The sequence below is a fragment of the Nuphar pumila genome, chromosome 10, assembly GCF_984573655.1.
Source record: "Nuphar pumila chromosome 10, dmNupPumi1.hap1.1, whole genome shotgun sequence".
In the NCBI taxonomy this organism is placed as follows: Eukaryota; Viridiplantae; Streptophyta; class Magnoliopsida; order Nymphaeales; family Nymphaeaceae; genus Nuphar; species Nuphar pumila.
In genome coordinates, this window is record NC_143258.1 from 98,680,358 (window position 1) to 98,699,063 (window position 18,706).

General features: G+C 38.4%; 1 protein-coding gene across 1 annotated transcript in view; it reads left to right on the top strand.

Moving 5' to 3' along the window:
* The first annotated feature begins 776 nt into the window (after positions 1 to 776).
* LOC149827540 (uncharacterized) overlaps positions 777 to 18,706 on the top strand; it is a 28,453-nt gene continuing 10,523 nt past the window's right edge. The window contains exons 1-6 of the mRNA XM_090019447.1: positions 777 to 1,160; positions 4,459 to 4,523; positions 4,597 to 4,695; positions 7,788 to 7,835; positions 17,889 to 17,958; positions 18,567 to 18,638. Coding sequence (XP_089875573.1) covers positions 966 to 1,160; positions 4,459 to 4,523; positions 4,597 to 4,695; positions 7,788 to 7,835; positions 17,889 to 17,958; positions 18,567 to 18,638 — 549 coding nt within the window. The 5' untranslated portion in view covers positions 777 to 965. The remainder of the gene's footprint in view (positions 1,161 to 4,458; positions 4,524 to 4,596; positions 4,696 to 7,787; positions 7,836 to 17,888; positions 17,959 to 18,566; positions 18,639 to 18,706) is intronic.

Below are 18,706 nucleotides of genomic sequence, written 5' to 3' on the forward strand. Positions count from 1 at the left end.
CCCTCCTGACCGTCCCAAAGCAGACGGTCGGGGGGCATCAACCCTGCCGTTTTGCCGAAGAAGAGGAAAAAGGGTACGAAGGAGAAGAAGACAGAAGAGGAAAGATGGGGTTAGGGGCGTACCTGGAGGTCACCGACATCGGTGTTGACAGGCGAACGAGAGAGAGAGAGAGTCGCGGGTGAGGGGGGTTCGTCGGACAGGAGCTCACCGGAGGTCTGCTGGCCGGAAAAAGGGTGAGAGCGGGAGAGAGGATCGGGCGAGGGTGAGAGCACGGGGAGAGAGAAGAGGTGGGGGACTGAGAGAGAAACAACTAGAGTGAGGGAGCTGCGGGAGAGAGGGAAGGGTTTTCGAATGAAAACCCCTTCCCTCCTCATGCTTTAAATAAGCATGGGGGAGACATGTACCCAGTTCAGGTCCGGACCCGACCCGGGTCGAACCCAAATTAAATTTTTTTCAATGGATTTTATATATACCATATTATATAAATATAATAAATAAATTAAAATATATATGCGCACGCATATATACTCATACCAATTATTTCACATGAAAAAATTGTCCATCTCGAGAGACCGAAATTTTTTGGTAAGAAAAGGAAACCTTTCATCGTTTGTTTGAAAAGATGAGAAAAAGTGTACATTTTCTTTCGCACCTTCACTTTCCCACTTTCCAAACGCGCGAGGTGGCAAAAGTTTGAGGGTCACTTGGCAAACGCAAACAAAATATGCTGATCTGTGTGCGTTTGAAAATTATCACGTTGGTTATTATTGCTCTCTGAGAAAGCCGCCCTCTTGGCCTCTTCGTTAAACGAAGAAGAAGACGAAATTTCTAGGGTTTCTGGTTTTCCTTCGCTTTAGTTTTCTCCTTCCTTGGATGGTAAGTACGATTCGCTCGGATCTTCGCTGGTTTGTCCGCTTCGGCAGAGAAGGAAACGGTGGGCCACCGCCGCCGCCGCCGCCGCCGCCATGAGAGCTCGCCTCGTCGTGTTCCCCGTTCTGGGGAGGAGCTGGTGCTTCGCCAGAGCGGCGGATCGCGCCACCTCGGGGCCGGGATCGGCCGGCGATCCGCTCACGCTGAGGGACCTCTGGAGGAGTATCGCGTCGAGCCGGGGCGGGGTCGGCGGGAGCACCGAGCTCGTTGTGGATTTCGTTGCCGAGAAGGTGCGGCTTTTCCTCCGTTTGAATCCTCGCTTCTATCTTTTTTCTCTTTTTCACTGTGTTCTCTTGTTTTTTTTTCCTGGTTTCTGTGGAGCTAGGGATAGGAATCTGGAGTGTTTGGTGGTTCTGGATATCGGCATTGAGTTGAAACCCTGGTCTGCTCGCATTGTGTTTCTAGAGTTTTTGAAATTGGGATATTTTGGTACTCGAGTTCGTCGCGTGATGCGTTTTTTATATGGTAGAAATCGATTTGGAGGACAATAGGAAATTTGGAGAAAACAAATTCGGATATATGTACTAAAGTCATCATAAGATCATAGATTGTGATGCATTAGAGTGCGGGAATCGAGAATGAATGCCAATGTCGATTTATCATGAGAACTTGTAAACGTTTGTTGGGAATAATCTCCATGAACATGTAAAAAAGGAAACCTTTTTTCAAGTAAATATCGAAAAGGAAACCGCGGAAAGGTGAAAATTCAAGATGCAGTTTTTTTTTTTTGTAAATTGCGATTTTATGAAAAGGTGATTGGAGAAATAGATAGAATAATGAATTGAGAAAAATAGAACAGGACTATAAAAAAGGAGAAATATCTATATTTTTTCAAGTTAAATTTGCTATATTCTGAAAATAGCCAGGGAATTGGTATTGCTAGGAATTTCACTTGGTTTCAATCTCCTAATGAAACTCTACTTGAAGGCGATATCCTGTTGTGTATTATCTAACAGACAGAACTAAAGAGCATCTGAATTGAGGTCCTGATACCGAGAGGGACAAGTTGCACAATAGTATTACTGAAACTCTCCCCAAGTGGTAACAGCGGTTAGCCTTAAATTTCTTTAGTTTCTGCTGGTGATGTCTTTCTCCCATCCATAGCACAAAGATATGGCTTAATGTAGCATCTCACAATCAATAACAAGTGTTTTTTTGCTTCCAATCATTAAACATAGAGGAGCATAAAACAAACCCTTATTGTTAGATCTACCGCTTTATGAAATTGTCATGTTGCATATCTCTGCTCATCTTCTCAACACCCAGCTGACCTCATATGAAAACGATTGAACGGAGTCACTTCCCTGGCACTTCTTTCCACACGTTTGTAGATCTATCATTCCCAAGCACATTCTTGAAAAAAAAAGGCTTTCACAATATGTGTAAATAAATATAAGGTTAAAGACCAGTTACATATGTCAAAAATAATCAACCCAAAGGCAGTTACTTGTTTGGTTGTGTGTTTCTATATGCCTGTGCTTATTTCCTTGGAGGTGAGTTTGATATTAGTTTATGGAGTTTGTTTTTAGATTTATGAATTTAAAGGATGCACAACATTTATGCAGATGCACAGTGACAACAGCTTTAAACGGCATAATTAGGGCTGGGAAGCAAGCCAAGCCGCTCATGGTTTAGCTCACCATGAACTCGTTCGTGTTCGGTTCATGTAGCTAGTGAGTCGAGGCACGAGCAGCACAAACAAAGGGTGCTCGTCTCGGTTCAGCTCGTGTAAGCTTGTATGATTATAATATATAAAATTTTAGTGTAACATCTGTCATAAAAAGGTATCTTTGTGTTGTTGGTAAGGATAAACAAGGGGTCTGCAGTTCAAATCTCACTGCTTTCATTGTAATATACATGTTTTTTTTTAACGAGCCAGCTCGTGGCTCAGCTCATTGACGCAAGCTCGGCTCGTCTAGCTATGAACACGAGCCGAGCTCGAGCTGACTTAAATGGTGAATGAACCGAGACTAAACAGGCCAGCCTCGGCTCGTTTACCAGCCCTAGGCATAATAATGGCAACCAACATCTTGTGAGAAATTGAGAACTTCTATGTTCCTTGAATTTTTATCAGCAAAATATCAGTTGAGATAAATAATTTTAAAAACTAGAGAAAATATATGTAAAACAAATAATTAGTAAATATATAAAAATATCAAAATGTATTTCAATCCCGTTCCCCCGGTATGGAGCCACCGTCGAAGTCCAATATACAACTGATAAAAACATAGAAATGATGAAATTGTTAGATTAAAAGGATATCGTGATATTATGTTATTTTGGCCATTTGAACAGCTGACAAAAATGTCACAGGATTTTCATGTTATTAAAAAAAAGTCACAGCATTTATTATTCTGTGCAGATTGCATGTCTTTTTTTTAAGCCATCCATTTCTCTTGCCTAGAAAAGAAATCTACTTTGAGTTTGTTGAGTTTATTAACTTTATAAATTTGTTATAAAACAAAATACATGTGCCTTGTTTGTACATTGTAATTCATGTGATCTTGCTCCCATCTTGTTGGGAATGTAATTAGATCCTGAGTTGCTGGAGTGAAGACTATGAGTCAGAGCGTGACCCAAATAGAAGAATCAGCTGGCTGCATCCTATTTTTGGGGATGTTCAGGATGACAGAGTGGATGTCCTCTTTTGAGTATGGGTATGAAAAAGATGGTCAAAATCACACTATTTGAAGCTAAAACTCAATCAAAGTGTTCAGAAGATTTAAGAGAGAGAGAGAGAGAGAGAGAGAGAGAGAGAGAGAGAGAGAGTTGGCCGAAAACATGACTTGGTTGCTTTAAAAAAAGAAGTCAAATAAGAGATGAAGTGTACCATGTGATACATATTGGGGTAATCCCAAGCAAAATCCTAGTATATAACTTGTAAGAGCGGGCCTAAGTGCATTCCGGTGGTCCTGTACCAAGGAATAGTGGATTTGAATGGATTCTTGGACTAACTGGTTCTTACTGTACTTTAGATGGATTTATTTCTAGCCCTAGTAGATATGGGGATTGAAATTTAGGTCATATGGTGGATTCAAGTGAATTTCAATTGACCAATGGTTGGCCCAAGTAGATCTATTCGGATGTAGATCGGGATGGTTTGGTTGGAATTTGGTTAAAATCTGGTCAATTTTGGTGGGACCTGTGGTTTTGCCTTTATTTTTTTCTGAAAGTGATTGACTCACTGAGAGTTTTAAAAGGGCTTGTTGCATTTTTGAATTTTAATATTTCTACAATGTGTCATGCCTATTAGTATGAGTCTATGAGATGTTAAACAAACTTCTCTATTTACAGAAAGTTCAAGATGCATTAGCTAATACTTGGACTTGAATCTTTTTCAGTGGCAATGAATGCACGAATTTTATAAAATGCCACTATTGAACTAGTTATATGACTTTTTACTTTAATAATCTAAACTCTAAAGTCAGGGTTGGCTTTAAATATAATTATCTTTTTTGACATATCATATAAGTTAATTTGGATGATTTGTTTGTTATCAAATGGGTTTTGACATTTCTCGCTTTCCAGATGAATCGAGCATGGACTGCTCTTGGAAAAGCTCCAGTTGGAAGCACCAAGCATAAGATATATGGGTATTCTTCTTCTTGCTTCTATTCATTATATATGGCTGTTGATATCTTCTTTTCATAGTATATTTTCTTGCAGTTTTGGGCAGCGTCTATTAGCACGTGTTCAACCATCAGAACTATTTCTTAAATCAATATCTAAGGATATTACAGGGTTGGAAATTATTTTTCCAATAAGGTTAGATTCAGATTTACATATTATATGTCAGATGCTAACTTGTTAGGCACTTGTGATTATTGCATTTATTTATACTTTTTTGTGTATTACCAATTCTATTCAACCGATTGATAATATGTTTTTTGTGCATGGTACCGGTATTTGTGATTTTTGCATTTATTTATACTTTGCATATATCTATTTCGTTCAATTGCTTGATAATCTGTCCATCTGCATGATGGCTGGTTCTTGCAAGAGCAGCTTCAAAATTGCAACTTCCTTTTCTTCTCTCCCTTCTATATATGCATTTTTTCATATTAACTTGTCTTGGAGTAATTTCTAATATTGATGTTGCAAGATGATATGCAATAGCTTTGGAGCTATCTATGTTACTTGTTTCTTTTATGAGAATGTAAAATCATGACTCTGGTTCCTTCTCCAGGGATATTTATGTCAATATCTTGAGCATAGAGGTTTACTATGATAGGAAATATACTTGACATTTAATCTGGAACTTGATGTCCACTCCAAATTAAGCTTTTGAAAGATAATTAGACTTCTCAGTGGGTCTCTTTATTTTTCTTTGGGTTGTGCTTGGTCAAATATTTCAAAATCTCATAAACAAACAACTTGCATCTAAATCCAGATAAATGTTATACATCTTTTAAATGAAAAATACACAAAGGGAAGAAGCAAAAAATAGATTCCACAATGTTTCATTTCATTTTCTTGTGGTGGGTAATTGTAGAAAGCTTGCATGCAAACATGCCTAAAAGTGTACTTGCATACTCTTAACTTGTCCTGATCCTACCACATGGGTTGCATGATTAAATCTACTCAGTACACCATTATTGTAACAATTTTAACAAATCAAATTTTTCTGGTTGCAGACATAAATATATATTTATTCTTATTTAGTGGCCCTATATTTTAGATAATAAATTGTGCTATAGTACCATAATTGTCTGGATTTTCAGTTTGGATTATGTTCCAACATTCAAGTCATGCTTTTGTGAATCGCAACAATGGTTCATGCTTTGGCATGCTTCCAACCAGATGATTCGAACTTAATTGGAACATGCTCCACAAATTCTGCACTTATAACCAACAAATGAGTATTTTGTAACAATCTCATCATTATTAAAAACTATACGTTTTTTCCTAAAATAACTTGTATATCTAGAAATTTGTGTAACCTTGGATGCACATGGGTCCATTTACAAGAGTGAGAGGTGCCTGAAAAGTGAAAAATCAACATTGGAAACTAAAATGTGTAACAATAATACACCTATATTCAAGACTAGTTTTCTTTAATTGTCCTTGCAGATGTAAATTATACTAGACAAATACTAGGTCATTTAGCTTCTTTTGAGCCAATCTTTTTTTTTTCTATTCCAATTACACTCACATCCCAATGAAGAACATATTTGGCTGAGTATAACAATACTTTGAAGATTAGGAGAAAATATGCCATTCATGTTCTACCTAGGGTTGCCAGAAGCGCCCATTAGGCATGGGGAAGCATGCTTCAGAAGCATGAAACACGGTGCTTCCGAAACGTGTGGGGAAGTGCGCTTCCCACACGCTTCCCACTTGCTTCCCAATATCAAGAAATAAGCTTTCTTTTTTTGGAGGGCTTGGAGCCTTTAACAAAATTTTTTGCCCAATATCGGGAAAACTTAATTCCTATTCGCTTCCCACTCGAATCCTAGGTCGTTTCCGGTTTGCTGCTTAGGTCGCTTCCTAGGTCACTTCCCTTCTCGCTTTCGAGATGGTTCTCTGTTTGCTTCTTTGTGATCTGCGCTTTTTGCTTCCTAAAATTTTAGAAGTGTCGCTTCCCGAATCGCTTTCCGCTCCTGCTTCCTCGACTGACAACTTTGGTTCTACGTCATTGCTGCAGACATAAATGTTAACAGGTAAGTATGTCAATTACAAATTTATAGCTCTAAAGTGGAAAACTGGACATGAATAAAAGACTAAGAGCTATTTGTTAGCTAGCACAATCAATGAATCTATTTCTCATTGTCACCTGGTTTATGTTCATCTCTGGTGATAATATCCGTCAAAGTACCAAAGTCTTTACTTTCATCCTCAAACATCTCAAGTTAAAGGTGATCATAAAGAGTGACTTGTTTTAGCTATAATATTGAAATTACTTGCTTTAGTAAAATATAAAAAAAAATTAAACAAACAAGTAAACACAAAGATGCACCTATTTGCACACCCTTCTTCTGGCATGCATATTTGGCTCCAACTGCTCACTACATTGAGTTAAACCATGTATCTCAGGACTGTTTAGTAAAACACAAGAAATAATGTAAAATATATGTTAAGAGAATTAAAAAAAAAGACATAAGGCATAATGCAATAATGAAACAAGATGTAGTTGCAATGTTGTATACCTTGGAGAAGTGTGGACTATCTTGGTACTTAGGGATTCAGATCTTATGCAGCCACGTGTAGTGGATGTTCCCATCAATTGTTTATTGCTTTTCAATATGGTTTATATATTTTTTTCATCAGTACCATCAATATCCTTAATGGCTTTGGCTCTGAGCTTTCCTCTTTATCAACCATTTTTACAACATTGACAAGAGGCTCCATCACCCTCCAAAAGCTAATATTTAAAATAATCTCCTCCATCTCTTTCCGATCAACACATTCTGGACCTGCTTCATTCTTCTGATGTGTCCATTTTCTTAAGAAAAGTCCAATATTTCAGCAAAGAATGAAGCATTGTGAAATCAGTTGCAAATCTTATAGTAATAAGTCTTAGAATCTCCTTTTTGTTGGCAAATCAAGTCCTCAAATTCAAAATAGATGTATGGTTATAAATAAACCTTGTCAGTTTCTTTCCTTTTCTGTCCATGCAGCTATGCTTTTAAATTTGCATGTCTTTAAGCATTAAGTCTATGCAATACTCCGTGCATGTAGTCCAAAATAAAGTTTTCCTTCAATCTCCAGCATCTTTCTATCTGCTTGATAAAGTTTAAAATTCTGCAACAACTATTAAGGATATTTATGTTGTTTGTTATGCATAGTTAGTCTCATTTAGCAGTTTATTTTAATTTTATTTATGGAACATTGATTGACCTAGTCGAAAACTCCTGCAGCTTAAATCCACGTCTTGTGCGTAGAAGGTTACGACATGTGGCAATAAGGTGAGTGCTTAGTTTAATAAATGTTATCTGATATATGATGTATGTCGCTACTTGAGGTCCAGGTTACTTGGAGCTTTACATGATAATTTTAAAAAATATATGCATGAAAAATACATGAAAGAACATTGCAAATATGATATACTAACAAATATAAACAGGGTATTGTAATGAAATGAAGTTCTTGCAAAACACAACCCAATAGGGTTCATGCACAGGAGATAGAGTCATTCACACAACCCACATATGGGTTCACTCTGCCTTCTCGTTACTCGCCGCGATCACTCCATCGTTGGTGATCCTTAGGTAACCCCTTCCTCTTCTTCTTCGTCTTGGTCTCGTTCTTCGTCTTGTTTCGCCAGGCCGACAGGGGCGTCGCCCCTGCCGCTTGTCATTCCGTTTATGGCAGACCGGCAGGGGCGTCACCCCTGCCACCTACGTCTGTCCGGTAGGGGCGAAGCACCCATGTCACCTTTTTCCTTGGTCAGTTCGCCCCTGCCGCATTATTTCGTCGGCGGGCAGGGGCGAGGCCCCTGCCTCTTTCTTCTCTATCCGGCAGGGGCAGAGCCCCCTGCCTCCTTCCTTTTTGTCAGGCAGGGGCAGAGCCCCTGCCGTCTTATTTTGCCGGCAGGCAGGGGTGAGTCCCTCTGCCTCTTTCTTCTCTGTCAGGCAGGGGCGAAGCCCTCTGCCTCCTTCCTTTTGATCAAACAGGGGCTTCACCCCTGCCGCCTTATTTTTCTCTGCATGCAGGGGCAAGACCTCTGCCTCCAACCTTTTCGGTAGGCGAGAGCTTGCCCCTGCCTCTCCTGGACTCCTCCTGCAAGGGAGGGCACACTGCCCTCCCTTCGTCCTTTCTGGTAAAGAGAGGGTGTTGCTGCACCCTCCCCTTCCTTTCTGGTTGGGCCAGGTGCCCCCTGCCCCTGTTTCTTTTGCAGGCCGGACAGTGGGCAGAGGTTGCGCCCCTGCCCCTTACCTCTTGTTTGATTTGGCAAGCAAGGGCTGCACCCCTGCTCCTTCTCTTTTCCTTTTCGTTGTTTAACATACTGACATATTGAACCTTTCTCAGCTTGCGCAACGACGCCCTCCCGCGCCCCGTGGCTAGAGACCGTCATCACTTACGCTCGAAGACGTACTCAACACCATGACTCCCCAAGGTAGGGGAGAGTTGCACAAAAGGACAATGGACAAACTAAATTAAGTAATTAATACTAAAATAGAAAAAAGACTATATATATGTACGCTTTTAACTCAATGATGCAGTTTCGCGATCCTTTTCCTTTCTGTCATTTACTGCTTTCTGTTGCCGCCGCGTTTGATGTGCACAGGCTTTTATTTTCACATTTACTCTCCTGTCCTTACTGCTTTATGTTGTCGTCGCGCTTGATGTGCACAGGCTTGCTTTCACATTTACTTTTTGTTTTCTGTCATTTACTTTGGCCGCCACACTTTTGTGCACAGGCCATTTACTTTTTGCAACTATTTGCTTATGCATTTTATTTAGTTTCATGTATCAAACATTGCTTTTTGTTATTTACTTCTGCCTCCGCCCTCTAGTGCACAGGCTATTTGCTTTGCGCATTTACCTCCTTACACATTTGCTTAGTTGAGGTACGGTTTCGTACCTCGTGCACTGTCTTACGCATTTACTTGGCGTATTTATTGGCCGAGGGATGGTCTCGTACCTCATGTCTTGCTTACACATTTTTACGCTCATTACGCAGTTTCGCACTTTGGGGATCTATTGCACCTTATCGTCGCACTGTAATGTGCACGAGCTCGCTTTTTGCTGACTTGCACTTGTATAAGTGCAACCTTGAGCGGATACTGTTTCGCTCATTTGTTTTAAAAGATATAACTCACATGTATGCATTTCAGTTCTCTAAAAAGAAGATTTTTAGGCGTAAAACCGTTTTTCAAATGCGTACTTTTGCAAAGCAGAATTTGAAAGTCCTTCCTGTTGTGAGATCGCAACCAAGTCTCTCAAATCGACGTATTTGGGAGGTGTTTTTACTACTTCGGTTTGCATATCCGATACGACTCAGATAACCCCGATTAGGAGCATGAGCATGTGTTTGGGTGTAGTTCTGTTGAGAAACCCTTACCCCGTTTATCGAAACCAGTATCGCGAGATATGCGCAACATACAAATACTGTGATAGACGAATGAAAGATCCGTGGCTATCTCATTTTGTGCAAGTTGCATAATGATGTACCCACGGTTCGAAGGATAAATCATGTCAAAATAAGATATTTGGTTACAATGTATTCTATTTATGCTCTTTTTCGAAAGATACTGGTTTGTGCGTGGGCGCTAAAATTCTTAAGAAAAGGATTTCTTTTTGTGAATCCAACTTTCTAAATATACAGTTTTGCAAAGTAAAGTTTGAGAGCCTAGGTTGCGAAATAACAACTAAGTTCTTCCCAAGTCTGCGCATTTGAGAAAAGTGTTTTACATTTGTGGTTTGAGATTCCGATACAACTCGGATAACCTCGATTAGGGGCACGGGCATGAGTTTGGACAAGGTTTCTGTTGAGAAACCTGTATCGTAAACAATATCGCAAGACATGCACAACATGCTGATAATGCGATAAATTGGATGAGAGATCCGTGACGATCTTGTATCGTGCAATTTGCACAATGTTGTTCAAGGGGTTTAAAAGATTTGATCTTGTCAAAACTAAATATTTGTTGCATCACTTCTTTTACAAAACAATGAAATTGGGGTTTCTTTTGAGAAACCAATGCCCCTCTCATCGTAGCCATACTTTTAGACAGGTACAATGTGTTAGTACTACGATGATTGGATGAGAGGTTGTGGTAACCTCAAAGCATGCAAATAACACATTATTGGAATCACATAAAGATGATGTTCGCTTCCACAGACAAGATTCTCAAGTCGGTTTGAAAGACCAGAGCATGTCAAGTCAAACTAAATATTTGTTATTGAAAGATTTCCAATGTTCAAATCCTTCCACGCGTGAGAGCTGAGAAACAGAGAGAGAGAGAGAGAAAGGGAGAGAGAAACTGCAGAGAAAACCGATACCCTCTATTTTCACAGGGTCGGCTGCTGTATTAACCCCTTTATAATAACATACTATTACAAAGATTAGGGTACTAAAGTACCCTCATTACAAGAGAATAAATTACACAGTGCCATTAATGAGAAGGTAATGATCATGGGTCTGGATCTCCAGACCCGTGACCCGTAACAAGGGGAATACACTTCTTTTCACCCTCCCTCAAGTTGTGCATGATTTTGAACCATGAACAACTTGCCTTTTAACATCCAAAATCTGTCTTTTGTCAATCCTTTTGTAAATATATCCGCCACTTGATCTGTAGTTCGTATAAATTCAGGCTTAATCTCTTTCTCTTTTACCTTTTGTCTCACAAAATGCTGATCTATTTCAATATGTTTGGCACGACTGTGATGGATTGGATTAAAAGACATACTAATGGCACTCTGGTTGTCACACAAAAGAAGTGATCGAGAGATCGATTCTCCTACTTCTGTCAGTAAGTGTCTAATCCAACTAGCTTCAGCAGTGGCGGCTGCCATTGACCTATATTCAGCCTCTGTACTGGATCTGACAACAGCCATTTGTTTCTTACTACTCCAAGAAACCAAATTCATCCCAACAAACACACAATAGCCGGATACTGATCTGCGTTCATCTCGGTCTTCCGCCCAATCCACATCAGAATAAATAGTGATCTCATGTGCATTTTGTCCATTGGTCTTTCTCTTATATATGAGGCCATCCCCAACCGTTCCCTTCAGGTATCGAAGTATCCGTTTAACTGCTTCCATATTGATGAAGAACGCTAGGAGTGCCCAAGGGCTTGCAGTCTTTCATACCCGCTTTATTGAGAACATCAATGGTATACTTATGTTGAGTGAGAGTCATCTCTTCAGAAGTACTGTCGACTTCAACTCCAAGAAAGTATCGTAGTTTGCCAAGGTCCTTCATTTTGAACCTCTGATTCAAGAGATGCTTGACTTCTTCAATGTGCTCATTGGAATTACCAGTGATGATGATATCATCTACATATATCAACAACAGAGTAACTATGTCTTGGTTCTTAAATATAAATAAGGAGTGGTCAAGAAGAGATTTCTTAAAACCATATTTTTGTATTTCAAGCGAAAAACTATCGAACCAAGATCGAGATGCCTGCTTTAATCCATATATCGCCCTTTTTAGTCTACATACATATTTTGTAGAATTGCCTTCTGCATAACCAGTGGGTTGTTCCATGTATACTTCTTCTTTCAAATTTTCATGAAGAAAAACATTCTTCACATCAAGTTGGCTAATAGTCCATTGATGTTCAATAACTAAAGAAAGTATGACTCTGATTGTCCCCATCTTCACCACTGGACTAAAGGTTTCATCATAGTCCTGTCCTTGCTTCTGTGTAAAACCTTTGGCTACAAGTTTCACCTTGTATCGCTCTATAGTCCCATCTGGTTTATACTTTATTTTGTACACCCATTTCGAACCAACAACATTTCTGTCAGGTGGTCTTGATACGACATCCCACGTACCACATTCATGTAGAGCTTCCATCTCCTCATTCATTGCTTCAATCCATCTTCTGGAATTTGATGCTTGAGAGAACGTTGTGGGTTCATCTTCTTTATTAAGGCTGTTAGAAAGAGTTGAAAATCTAATGAGAAATTTTCATAACTGACCCACCTTTCAATTGGATGGCGAGAACAGGTGGATCTTCTAGTATCAACGATGTTGGATGTAGAGGATGTGTCCATGTCTCAATTAACTATGGTGGGCGGCTCTCTTTCTCGTCGAGTGTAGACAAGACCTTTATACCTTTTTGGATTCAAAGTTGGGTCTGTATTTTCATGGGCAATCATTTCATCAGTAGACACAAATTTCTTATCCTTTTGAGTACAATTTGAGCAAACATCACTAGCTCCGGAGAGAAGTTCATAATTCAACCAAGGATAATAAGCCTCGATTTTGGGTTTTGATTCTGAAGAACTAGTATATCGATAATCAAAATTCAATTCATCGGAGATGACATTTCTTGATATTTTGATGCCCTTGCTCACCGGATCATAGCACCTGTACCCTTTATAGTCATTAGCATAACCCACAAACCTGCACTTCAGGGCCTTGTCCTGAAACTTATGTCTCATTAAACTATCAACATGAACATAGCATAAACAACCAAACACATGCAAATCATGGTAGTTGGGATGTACACCAAAAAGAGACAAGGAGACTTGTTTTCCAAAATAGTCATGGGCAATTGATTTATCACATGAACTGCAGAATGAAAGGCCTCTGTTCATAAAATAATCGGAAGACTACTGTCATGCATCATGCTCATCGCACTCTCAACAATATGGCGATGCTTCCTTTCAGCAATCACATTCTGCTGAGGTGTGTGTGGGCAAAACACCTTTTTCCTTATCTCGTTACTTTGAAGAAAGTTAGTAAAGTCAATGGAAGAAAATTCACCTCCTCCGTCACATTGGAAACTAAAGATGTTTTCAGAAAATTGGTTTTTGACAAAGGAATGAAAGTTTCAGAACAACTTGAAAGTCTCAGATTTGTGTTTCATGAAAAATATCCAAGAATAACGAGAATAACTGTCAACAAATAAAAGATAATATATAGTCCCAGATATGGAAGCAACCGGGGCAGGCCCCCAAACATCAGAACAGATAGTCTCAAAAGGTCTTGAAGCTCTTTTATTGATAGAATGAAATGGTAAGACATGACTCTTACATAAGAGACAACTAGAACATTTGTTGTCATTGACATTTATTCCTAAACTTGACTTGGGAATGAGATTATTTGAAACAAGCTTTTCAATGAAACTACTACTGCAATGACCTAGACGACCATGTCAAAGATTTGACTTATTGATTTCAGAGACATTGAAAACACAGGTAGAATTTTCAGAAGGCAACGATGAGTGGAGCTTCAAGTTTGGGTCTGCAGAGCGAATATGTGCTGAAGGATCTTCTTGAAAGACATACATATTGCCTTGCCATTTTCCTCTAGCGAACGTCTCCTTCGTGCAGAGATCCTTGACAAGAACAGAAGATGGAGTAAATTCAACTGAGGCTTTGATATCATCAACAAGTTTAGAAACTGAAATGATGTTTTTCTTGATATTAGGAGCATAAAGAACTTTTGAAAGGTTGATAGAAGATTCAGACAAGGGTATAATGGAGTTTCCAATATGAGAGATAGAGTGGTGTGATCCATCTCCAATAACTATACTACTTCTACCAATGTAAGGAACAAGTTTTAGGAGCTTACCGGCATCACCAGTAACGTGAGTCGCTGGGCCAAAGTCCACATACCAAGTACCTTGCTCATTTTGTTTCAGATTCAATTCTGCTAAAGCTGACAACAATAACTCCTTTACTTCTCCGTTGGTCCTTATACTGTCTGTGCCTCTTTTTGCTTCAGTTTGTGTTGATTTTCCTTTATTTAGGGGATTGAACCAACAGTTAGCTTTGATATGCCGCTTTTTATTACATAGAAAGCAGGTAGGAATTGACCTCTGTCTTTGTGGATTGATATATGTGTTGGGTGTAGGCAATAATCCACGACCTCCTTGACCACTTCTCCCTTGTCCTCCTTTTCCCTTGATATCATAGCTTCCTCGTCCTCGTGCATAAGTAACCCCTGTAGCAAGAACTTCTTGTGCCCCAGTATGCATAGATGATTCTTCAGAAAATCCCTTTAGATTCATCTCATATTGTAACAATTTTGCACGCAGATCTTCAAAGTTGGGCAGATCAGGTAAACATAACAAGGAAGTAACAATCATATGATAGTCGTGTCCCAATCCACTGAGAGTTTGTGGTACCAAATCTTTATCAGTTACTGTACTTCAAACAACTGCTAGTTGATCTGTGATAACCTTCATTTTGTTCAAGTATTCCATGATGGTCATGGAATCCTTTCTTATCATTTGAAATTCTCTTTTAAGAAACATAATCCTGGCCTGAGAAACCTGTGAGTATGTCTGAACAAGTTTGTTCAAATCCTTCCACGCGTGAGAGCTAAGAAACAGAGAGAGAGAGAAAGGGAGAGAGAAACTGCAGAGAAAACCGATACCCTCTATTTTCACAGGGTCGGCTGCTGTATTAACCCCTTTATAATAACATACTATTACAAAGATTAGGGTACTAAAGTACCCTTATTACAAGAGAATAAATTACACAGTGCCATTAATGAGAAGGTAATGATCACGGGTCTGGATCTCTAGACCCGTGACCCGTAACAAGGGGAATACACTTCTTTTCAGTTATATCGTGTAACGACCCCAACTCACACCCCTTTAGAAAATGCGGATTTTTTTTAAACCGTTGCGGAAACCATCTCAGAAACCCGAGACCTTTACAGTTTCATTCCCAATTGGATGACACAACCAACCACTGGAGAAACTTACACCTATCGTCCAAACCAAACTAATTCTTTATTGAAATACTGATAAATAAGTCTATAGACAATTGCATAAAAGAACTATTTAGAGTGTAGTAATAACTAAATAAACGAAAATAAAACAAAAGTAGAGCCACGATGCCCATCTGTAATCTGTCTAGCAAGTGTGTGACACCTGTGACTTTCTCAGACGCCAGTCGCTTCACTGATTTCCTGCTTTTGCGAAAAACCATAAAAAAAGGAGGTTAAAAATTCAAAGAATTCTACGTACAGATCCCTTTAATAAAAATAAGTGAGTATAAAGAACACAAGTACAATTTTATGCAATTTTTCAGAGGAATGCACTTATGACAATTAACTAATCCAATTTAAGCATTCATGCAACATTTATTAAGTATACAAGAACCTTAATCAACAACATGTATTTCAATTTAAGTAAACAAGGTATTCCACATGCATTAAAAATTAACAATCACTCATCCAACACATATAACATTTAAGGGAAGAAGTAAAATATGCATGTCCTAATGCATAGCAGGATTATGCATGATTTATGTGCAATATATGAATACCTTATTGTCTTTCGTTAAAGTTTTACTTTTCATATGCATACCCTATTAAATGCATACAATTTAGGTTCCTCTTTTTAATTACCATCACTCGCGGATACACCCAACAGGTACAATCCTCGAGGTCAAGTTAGGTTCTCAAGGTAACATAGCACATAAATTTGTATTTTATTACTGTGTTCCAACTTAGCCTTCGACCGAATCACCTTCGGAACATTAGACTTTCACATTTAATGTCGGGGACACCCCCACGCCCACAAGTGTCACTTTTTTGGTACCTTAAATAACAGATGTGTCAAAACACACCACTCTCGGGTAAAGTGACGGACTCTCCCTAAAACCGTGACCAGGAGAAAGAACCTAAATATCGGATTCAAAGGACAAAAATAAAGCACACTGAGTTTTTGTATCCTAACAGTCTCCCCAAGACCAGATCTCTAAGATCTCCAGATGGAAGATCTCAGAATATATGTTACATTGTTCTTATTTTTTATATTTTAATTAAAGTCAATTCTTTAAGTTTACAACACCATATTCAAAGGTAAAGTGAAAACCCGCATCCTCCCTTACGGGACTCCAGCCTGTATAAACACATAGAACAGTGCAATAAAAGTAAATATGATTTTTGCGATGCCTTTAAAAATAACCAAAGAAGGAGCAAACTAATGCTCGAGGCTCTCCAGGACTACGATGATTCATTTCGATCGTCGATGCATCATATTCAAACACCATAACAACTTGCAATGTATGCAATGATGCCATCATGCTTCCAAATGCATATTTATATATGTCAATTCAACCATGTACATGATATGTCACATTCCTATGCATGTGCTCGATGTGCATGTACCTTTATGTGACCAATTCACCAACATGCTCCTATCCACGAATCATCTTAAGTTGGAAAAATGAGCATGTATATACAAAACACACATAGATTTTATATATGCCCATGCACTTAAAGCAAACTTTATCATAGAATAATGCTTAAGCATGCCACATCAAACATATAAGCACTTACAATCTTAACATGTAGTGAAATCAAAGTGCATGTACATCACACGTTCTTGAAATTTATTATGCATAGAGAGATTAAAATCCCCAATTTCACTAGTCACATAACCAGGCACCGCTTACATAAGCTGAAAAACATCACATCATTAACAGGGTATGATTCCAATAAGAGATGATCTTTGTAATTTGACTAAAGTGAGGGACTACGTTCTCTCAATGTGTGTTGCCTCAGGTGGCCCCACAGACATAGGGTATTCAATAAATACTCATACCCTAATATAATGAAAACACACTGAACTCTTTTAACGTGTTATTTTCTGCAGCCTCTTCTCCCAATATCGTGTTTCTTCTTCCTTGCACAGGTGAACGTGGAGATCATTGTATTTTAACAATTACATGTTAACAGGTATTTTGGCCTTCAAAATGGTTATTTGAGGTATGAAGGGCTACAAATCATGTGTGTGCTGGGAATGAAATGAAAGCAGACAAGAACTGGACTTTTGGATGAAAGTGGGATTCAATTCATTGATAATGTTGATCATTGCGATGCATTTTTTTTCATTCAAGTTATGGAATTACATCATCAGCTGTTTGATCTACATAATTTGAACATCACCTTGATTAGATATTTGTGTTTTTCCTTCTTTCATTTCATGATATCTATTGCATGTAGAAAAAATGTAATGGTATGCTATTACATTTCCAAAGGTGAGCTTTCATTTATTTGAAACAATACAATTGTAATTTTTCTATATCTTGTATAATCCTTGTGCTCACTCGACATACCTAGGAATGATGCTATTCACACACGGTCACTTATTTCACAAATTCTCATTCATATATATTTAGGGATCATGCTATTGGTCACCTACTTTATCTCCTTATCTTAAACATAATAAGAAAAGTTTTACTAGCTGTGTTTGGTTACCTTTAGGATCAAAATATGACTGACAATCTTGAAAATTGAAATTTCTGATACTTTTAGTTGTGATTTAGGTGGCATGCATTTTACTGAAAAGAGCTGCTCCACTATCTGGTTTCAGGGGATCAGTGTACCATAGGAGATGCTTTTATGGTTCGGTTTCAATGATTCCATTTACAGCTGTATTCACTGTGAGTATATCCTTTGTTTTTGAAGTTGATGACATACAAATACTGATAGCTATTCTAGGTGAAAATCAGATAAACCCCTGCATTTGGTTTTAAATATATTCATAAAAGCTTCCAACTTGTATGGCTACATGGAATGTTCATTGGATGTGTATATTCCATCTTAAATTTGTGATTACATAGATAAATTTTTATATAATAGCATTAAAGTTGTTAATATTAAAAGAAAGCTCTAACAAATCCGAGATAGATAGGATAATAGAGTTTTTATGTTTCAAGTTGAATTTGAATATCATGCACATCACCCATATCTTGTTAAAAAAGAAAAAAAATGTACTAAAATATAAAATATCAATTCTAGTCAGTTTGCTGACTGAATCCAGAGATTTTGGCAAATTTTGTAGTGGAGGTTCGTTATTGACAGATACAGCTTTGTATCATTTACACCTTTCTGCTTCTGAATCTACAACAATTGCATCATCTTTTGAACCATGAGCCTCCCTTCATGGGTTATGATGTCTGTGATCACTTTGTTTTTCTATCCATGCATGAAATTTGAACCTTTTGTGATATATAAGAATTAACTGAGCATGTTCTTAAAATTCTTGTAGGTTTTGCCTTTACCAAACATCCCATTCTTTTGGATATTATTCCGTGCCTATTCCCACTGGCAAGCGCTTCAGGTGTGTAATATTATTTTCTTAAATAGCAGATTTGCAGTGTGTGTCTTGTTCAATAAGTCATTCATGAC